This window comes from Amblyomma americanum, chromosome 5 (assembly GCF_052857255.1).
Source record: "Amblyomma americanum isolate KBUSLIRL-KWMA chromosome 5, ASM5285725v1, whole genome shotgun sequence".
Lineage (NCBI taxonomy): Eukaryota > Metazoa > Arthropoda > Arachnida > Ixodida > Ixodidae > Amblyomma > Amblyomma americanum.
In genome coordinates, this window is record NC_135501.1 from 196,459,272 (window position 1) to 196,467,510 (window position 8,239).

The 8,239-nt window shown below is 44.4% G+C and overlaps 1 protein-coding gene and 1 non-coding gene across 2 annotated transcripts; both read right to left on the reverse strand.

Annotated features, from left to right (window-relative positions):
- eIF3k (eukaryotic translation initiation factor 3 subunit k) lies at positions 1-4,923 on the reverse strand. Its single transcript, XM_077666295.1, has 8 exons — positions 4,698-4,923; positions 4,516-4,614; positions 4,313-4,433; positions 2,670-2,744; positions 1,835-1,898; positions 1,012-1,086; positions 818-943; positions 1-224 (listed from the first exon to the last, which is right to left on the reverse strand). The coding sequence occupies exons 1-8, from the start codon at positions 4,799-4,801 to the stop codon at positions 193-195; spliced, it is 696 nt and encodes a 231-aa protein (XP_077522421.1). The 5' UTR covers positions 4,802-4,923; the 3' UTR covers positions 1-192.
- A 2,711-nt stretch (positions 4,924-7,634) lies between these two features.
- TRNAF-GAA (transfer RNA phenylalanine (anticodon GAA)) lies at positions 7,635-7,707 on the reverse strand. The gene has a single exon. It is a non-coding gene; the product is annotated as a tRNA-Phe (tRNA).
- Between the last annotated feature and the right edge of the window lie 532 nt (positions 7,708-8,239).

Genomic DNA, 8,239 nt, shown 5'->3' on the forward strand with positions numbered 1-8,239 from the left:
TCAAACTTTTGGCGTGCAATGCACGCATGTATTTCGCACACCTCAGACAGATGAAATTCACATCATTGTAAAAGAAAAAAACAACATGGTTCTGAAGTCTTAAGTGCTGCTACATTACAGGACAAGCAGACTCTGTGCTCCCACTGGCTGGAGTCCATGGACATGCCAAATGGTCACTATGAGGACCAGCGGTCAGCGACAACTAGCCATGATAGCTTCAACACCTGCGTGCAGATAAACAGAAGTTTTTTTTACTTTCAGTGGGGATCTGTATGAAAGGAAAAACAGGACACCGCATGGGCCCTGGAACAGGCAGCACGTGTTTGTCAGCCATCTCAAATCACATGCACGCAAAAGCAGATGTGTTGAGAAGTCATTTGTTTTGGCCTTCATGAATTCACAGCATTCTCATTTAAATGGAGATGCCTCACATGGACTGGTACATGAGCCACATGCTCATGCGTTCTCATTCATTCTGGAGACCGCCCACGTCGTGAATGGATGACTGCTGGGAAACCAGGGCAGTTGCTCTGTGCCATAATGATTAGCAAAGAGCACTGCAAGGCCACCGTCCCTGTATAGCATTTCACTAAAACCATGTGGCTACATTGAAGTGTTTGTTAATTATAATTTTTCTCTTCTTAAAAGCGTTTCTCATGTACGGAGTTTGTATGTAAGCCTTATATGAGTGATTTGCTAACCCTTCATGCAACAAGACCTTGCCTCAATGTGTTTAGGTTGCCATCAAAATCACTGACCAGATAACACCAAAAATGCATTACGAAATTCTAAATGCATAGCCACATAGCACACTTACTTTCGAAGTCAATCTTCTCGGTGATGTTCTTGGTCTTTACAATCTCCTCCTGATTGGCCACGAAGACTGAACCATTCCCCAGGTCCTGCCAGCCATTGCGCTGGATCCACATTTGGAGCTCAGCACCTGCGGGGAGGGGCGTACGGAGCCATTAGACATCATGCAGGTCGCAATACACCACCAGTGACACTCACCGCTCACATCGAGGAAGTCCGAGAGCAGGGCCTTGTCAATGTGCTGGTATGTCATGTTCACCACATAACAGACAACTGCAGAGGTAGAAACGAAACAGACATGTACGCACCTATTTTAAAGCAGCAGTGCAGTAGCCATACTGTACTAACGTTTCCCAAAGCAATATGAAAGTAAACACACCACTGACCATGTTGATGATTATTTTGTAAAACAAAATGCTTTATAACGCATCTAATGTAAACCCAAGATGCAAGGGGTGCCTATAGGGTTCAGTGCATGAGTATTACTATGCCCCAAGAGGATTAAGGGCCGCAAGACTTGGGGTCCCCTAGTCTAAACCTCCCTACCCGTTTGATCTAAAGGAAAGCGTTCACACTGATAACGAAACTTAGCCTCATGAAGAAATGATGACTACAAGCACTGCAATATCGTGGCCTATGAGTGGAAAAAAAAGCACCAGGTGCTACCATTGTCAACTGTGGCGGTAGCAACACACAATTGAATGCAGCCAAAGCAGCCACCTACAATGGCAGCGAATCGTACTTTGCCCAAGACACAACAGCATGCTCCTCAAGAGTTTTCAGCCCCATCAAAGTGCCTTGTGAAGGCAGTGGCAGCTGACCGAAACATGAAAATGTCCACCCATAAAAATTATCAACTCAGGATTGAAGATACAAACTGACTGTCATCAGTTTATCAGTGTTGTTATCGCTGCCAGTGTACAAAGCAATTAGTTAAATCAAGGGGGAGACAAGAAAGGGAGAAAAGCTCAAGAGGAACATACCCAGCACTACACAGGATGTGAATGCAGTTGGAACTTACATTTTCTGATGGAGTCGTTGAATCCATTGATGGACTGAAGCAGCAATTTGCCCTTAACTGCTTCCTGCAAAAGAACACAACAAAACTCTAAAATGGCTATTGTTACAAAAACACTAAACAGAAGGGCCAGGCAATTACTGCATTCCAGTGCTAGCTAATATTTCATGCACAACTTCAGATAGAAAAAATTGCCAATACATGGTGATCATGCCACGAAACATGCGCACCAAACAGATGGTAATAAGAGGACTGACTCTGAGGTTCTTCAACCACCATTGCAGCAAATGATGTTTGACATGCAGACCCATATAAATCAAATTTAATTACTGTCGCACCTCGTTCATACATTCCCTACTAATACCAACACCTAGGTGGACAATTTGCTTGGGGACCAAACTTTTTCTATGTATTCAAGCCTTGTTAAATATGGAAACTTGCTGTCCGGACAATGGACAAGGGGAAAATGCACAGAGCCCAATGGGGTCCATGCATTTTTGTATCGTTAATATGGACGCGACAAGAACAAGATCTCTACTGGGCCGAACCGATTTTTCACTTTCTGCATTTTGAGTGCAGGGCATCATAGAAACGCAGTGAAAAAGTGCAAATGACTGAATGATGGCCCCTTTATTTTGTGGTGTCATGCTTTACAGTGCAAAGTTGGCCAGTAAATGCACGTAACCATTTTTAGAACTGCATGCATGAATGGCTATGAAAAAGTCCACATTAACGAAGCATGACTGTACATGTCACAATCCTGCTTTGCTCACACTGCTTCCAGCTGATTTAGCCAAGTGAGATGCTTTTTGCTGGCCCAGAAGCCAAGCTCACTTACCCAGAACCTTGGGAAGTCGCACATTTCCAGCAGGTAGTGCAGATGTAGTGCAAGCTTAATGTCACTGTCAACAAGCTGACAAAATGGAAATAAAAGGAAAACAGTGATGACAGTGGTGAGATTATTGAATGTGGCTACATTTATCACTACATTGCAGGGCATAACACTTCTCAGGTAACACTGGAAATGCAAAAACACAGTCACAAAAATTTACTACACACCGTTGAGTAAAGGTACTGCGCAAAATAATACAAACATAGACGAGAAGGGCACAAGGACGGGCGCAGTACGGGTCCATGTTTGTATTATTTTGCGCAGTACCTTTACTCAACGATGTACGACCGACTCGCCCAGCAACATGCACTCCTTTACTACACACATCCACCTTCCAAATATCCGTGCTCTTTCGCTGACAGTGATAAGCACAATACTCAATACCCAGAAAGATCATGCAGCCCAAAAGAGCAGAGCATCTTTCTTCATGTATAAATGGAGCTAAGCATAATTGTTCACAGAGGCCATAACACAGAATGAGCTCTGCAGAACTCCTGCTACCATCAATGATGGTGAATTTCATGATGCAAGGGCAGCTTCGGCTACAGAGCGCCATGGCACAAAGTGTTTTCGGCTACTCAAGGTGGGGCCAAAGACCCATTTCCCAAGTGTTTCTCCCTGGACAAACCGAGAACCAGGCCAGGGGAAAGCTTGTACCCATTGTGTCACCGGTGGGTACACGACGACACTGGGGATCAAACACCGCACACCGTGGATGCTCAAACTATTAGCCCACTGTTGCGATACTCCTGCCTCCATCACTTCGGATGTTTAAATCTCAATTCACGAGCTTGCCATAATGCCTGTGTGAAAATTGGAGGACTTCAGAAAACATCTCGATTTTTGAAGGCACACATTGTCAGGTTCAAGGGGAAATGCAGAGACAACTTTGCGGAAATAAAAGATTATGAAAAATTCAGACTTTTAAGCTTCATAGACTATATTTCTGAAAAGTAGGTCAAAACAAAGGTTAAGAGGCAACCATGTAATGCCTTGTCCCACGTGCATGGCTAATCTATTTTGCACAGTATTCTTTCACGTCAGACAGCGTATGCAAACTACACAAGAGGGAGGCAATAGGCACTAATATTATACCATAGTTTACATTCCACACAGCTATTGAATGCGCCGCTTATTAGGTGACATATAAAACACAGATGGCTGGGGCCCAAAACGGACGGCCTGAGCAAAAAGACATTGCCAAGTAAAAAATAATCTGTTCGAAATTCTAAGACCACATGTGAAACCAACTGATAACCAAATGGAATCAGTTGGTCTCCAATCGATTCCAACAGTGCTTTGCAAAATTCCTAATGACCCCTTTTGAATGAGGAATCAGCTCTGTTGCAAGGCAACCAGATGAACAATGTCGCTTTTCATTTACTGGTTAGTTGGTTGCGTATTAACTTCGCTCGACGCATTCCTATCACTTGAACATCTGAACATATAAACATACTGCCGCGATGGCGCACTTACTCAAGTCTGAAGGCATTAGAAAGCCACGTCTACAAGAAAACTCTTTACCGTATTCTGTAAGACATATCACGTAACTTCGTAAAAGCAGCGATACAGAACCGCCGTCTTCTAACCTTTTCCTGGTCGATTAGACACTTGCAGAGCACGAAGTCTGTGTGCGGCAGGTTGGTAAGTGCCTTGAGAAGGATCGCAACGACCACGTTGTTGTTGAAGTTGGCCGGGTTGAACTGGTAACTGCGAAAGATGGCACGCGACAAGCCGTCAACGAGCCGAGAATCGCAACAGTAGTAGCAGTAGCAGCATGTCGCGGACTCACAGTTTGAGAACCGCGAGGTTGGCCTCCAGATCGTAGACATTTTCGTTGGCTTGAACTTTGACGTACTGCTCCAACCGGACTAGATTCTCGGGGTTATACCTGCAAATTGTTTCCCCACATTGCACACACTGGCCACACCGGTAGCAGCTGCCCGATCGCCCCAGCCGACAATCCCCACTTGCCTGTCGATGCCTTTCAGCATCTGAGCCACTTGGACCCGCATGCTTTCCGCACATGGAATCCCTAACGGCGGCTGTTTGGTGTAGTCGGTACCGATAAACGCCATTATAAATCTTAAAAACACGTGGCTACCAAGCAAATATCTCCGCCAGCTTTCCTTGACACCACCGCTAAAGAGACGAGCCACAGACTCGGTGGCGCCAACGTATACCTTAAAAGACTTTAGTGAAGCTCTCAAGGCAGTCACAAGTGCACAAAATGTGTGGAAATAAGTTTAAAAATTAGAGAGTAGCGCCGCCTGTTAACGAGGAGTAAAAATAATAACTTATGCACGCAATTTGCGCACCTTTCATTTTTCACCAAATGTAGTGCTACGTAAGACAAGCAAAATTATGTTGTTAACATAAAAAATGAGGAAATAGTGTTCACTGTAGAACAGCACAAAATAGGCTGGCAAGAGAAAACTACTCATCCAGACACGGAAATAAGACACGAGACGGCGCCTCGGGCGTTTGTTTTTTGTTGCGGTCTGGTGGTGGCGTCCTTTGTTATATGTTACTGAGCGTACTAACTCTTTTTACTACTCGACGGTAAAGATTCCGGACTCGCAAAATCATGTTGATTGTAGAATTGCATACGATAAATAACAGCTCTATTTTTGCTAAATTTGCGCAAATATATGCATATTGTTGGCAGCACTTTTCTTGCCGAGTTATGTCACGTGACGAGTGATGGCGTTCGCATCGTCTACAAGCGCGTTTTTTAAGAAGCGTGATTGATTTCGGATGGGCTGCCCTCAAGAAATCTCTTTCTGTGGCGACGTACGACCAGTACATGAATAAATTAAGCGCAAAACTGTACAACAGCGGCGTTCAAATTATAAAATGAACACTTTCCCGAACTGATGAGGGATACCAGTATACCGTGTTAACTGGGACAAAATACGCACTTTTTTTCCCAAGAAAATGGCTGTAAATTTGGGGGCTGCTTTCATTACTCGGGGTAAAATATTCTGAAAAAATTGAGGCGTTAAAAACGGGATAAAAAGTAAGCTCCTAGAATAAATATTTGGTTCTGCAGTTTTTGGTTGTCCTTTTTTTTTTTTGCCTGAAAGAGGCCTACGACGGGCCTATAGTAATGATGAAAATCAGCTCAAAACGCCGGTGTGCGGCGTGAATATATAATTAATTGCAAGTGATTTTGTACCACCAGTTGCGGTCGCGGTCGTCGCCAGCGGTGAAGCGTCTGTGTCAGTGGAAATGAGTTGTTCCTCAGACAGCATTCATAATAAATTATGTTCCATTTCACGCCTGCCACTGAAACTTGACAGACGGCATCTCCTTCCGCCCACAAGAGAAATCACACCGTTTGTTTGTGTTCAAAATTTTTGTGTCCTTACCCCTTTAAACCCGCACATATAATTTGTGTAGCGGCCCGTTATCCTGTACAAATAGGACACAACTCACAGCATTCAGCGCGAAGCCCAACCGCAACAAAGTTGCTGCAATTAGTATATTGAACACATCAACTATTTGTCAACAAGTGCCGTACTGCGCTCCTGTTTCATGCAGCACCATCTCCTGCCGCTCGGAGAAATGATCGCTGAATCGACCCGGCTCTCTGCCGGCGCACGGCGAACTCAGTATTCATATTTGAACAGCGCAATAAAACAACGGGACACAACGAAGAAAGGACACCACAAGCGCTGACTCGCAACTAGATTTTAATTCACGTCCAAGCATCTTAAATACTAAGAACGCCAAACACAAACAAGAGGGAAAAACCAAAAGAAAAACGATACAAAGCTGCTAATCATGCCCACAAAGGTGACAATCAGCACGAGCGCGAGACTACACATCTTGGCCGGATAAAAACATCATCTCTTTATCAGTTAGTGTGACAGAAGGATCACTAATACAGCTATCAGGTTCCAAGCGGATGTGAAAAGCCTCCAAAATTTCCCGCGTTAGGCTGTCATTATGTTTTCCTAGGATGACGGTGTTAGACAACAGAGGGGTGCAAGTACCTTGTGTGGGACATGGTTTGAAGAATGTTGCGGCGAGATACGATGTTGATGTGGTCTTTTCAGCGCCTAAAAAACTTAGAGGTGTTTGCAGGCAGGTGGAAGAGAAGGCTAAGGCAACAACCGCGAAGAAAAAGACTGGGGGTTGTCAGACCAACCATAAGAACCCTTTTGTGCCCTGTAATGTGGGGGTTGTCTACAGGATTCCGTGCACTTGCGGGTTGAGTTATATTGGCCAGACAGGACGTTGCATCAACGCTCGTCTTAGTGAGCACCACAGGTCCCGAGGTAATGGGTCTTCTTGTAACCTTGCCCGCCACTGGAGAGAAGGTACTTGCACCCCTCTGTTGTCTAACACCGTCATCCTAGGAAAACATAATGACAGCCTAACGCGGGAAATTTTGGAGGCTTTTCACATCCGCTTGGAACCTGATAGCTGTATTAGTGATCCTTCTGTCACACTAACTGATAAAGAGATGATGTTTTTATCCGGCCAAGATGTGTAGTATCGCGCTCGTGCTGATTGTCACCTTTGTGGGCATGATTAGCAGCTTTGTATCGTTTTTCTTTTGGTTTTTCCCTCTTGTTTGTGTTTGGCGTTCTTAGTATTTAAGATGCTTGGACGTGAATTAAAATCTAGTTGCGAGTCAGCGCTTGTGGTGTCCTTTCTTCGTTGTGTCCCGTTGTTTTATTGCGCTGTTCAAATATGAATCAATACCAACTCGCCCAGTTCGCAGCTTTAATGAACTCAGTATTCTAGGCTCTGTTGAAAAAAAGAGCGAGAAACGAAAAAAAAATTACGGTACAAAAGCTCAGTATTACATCATGACAGCGCACTCTACAGCGAGAACATAATGTGTCTGGGATGTGTCTCGACTGTGCGGACAGAAAAAAAAAAAAAAACGTCCACACGCTATGCCGAAACCCGGGATCGAACCAGGGACCTTTAGATCTTCAGTCTAACGCTCTCCCAACTGAGCTATTTCGGCACGTCCGTAGGGCTGAATCACACTGGAAGTCAAGCAAATAAGAAAAAGTAAAAAAAGAAAAAGCATGGAGAAAAGAAAGAAATAAGGAGAGGCCGTTACGCCACATTTTTGAACCCGGACGTGGTCTCGCTGAAATGCGCGATTTACACAGCAGGCGCAAACTTTGAAATTTTTTTTTCAAACCTCACACTGCTGCATCAACATGACATAATATGCTTCTGTTCTTTCCGCTCATAAATTCATTGACACGTGCTTCCCTGCTTTCTATTTGCCGCACGCCATTCATTGTAGCTACTGATTTTCCTTCAAATGCTTTCGTTTGCTCAACTCCCAACAGATGGCGATAGGGTCGCGTGCTTTTCTCGCAATGGCATCTACGGGGCTCTATGGCTGTGGATGACGGCCCAGAGTTTCGATTTAGAATGTCTTTAGTTGAAACTTCATGACTAATTTCAAGAGTTCGATAAAGCAAGTTTAACCACTTTACCTGAACATGTGGCGGGAATGATGTCACAATGAAAAACGCAAACGA

What these genes read in the sequence shown, in the direction of transcription:
- eIF3k (XM_077666295.1), bottom strand. Translation starts at nt 4,801, where the DNA reads ATGGCGTTTATCGGTACCGACTACACCAAACAGCCGCCGTTAGGGATT. An exon ending in ATGCTGAAAGGCATCGACAG is followed by an intron (nt 4,615 to 4,697) that starts GCAAGTGGGGAT and finishes AACAATTTGCAG; the next exon opens with GTATAACCCCGAGAATCTAG. An exon ending in GTCTAATCGACCAGGAAAAG is followed by an intron (nt 2,745 to 4,312) that starts GTTAGAAGACGG and finishes CCATTTTGTCAG; the next exon opens with CTTGTTGACAGTGACATTAA.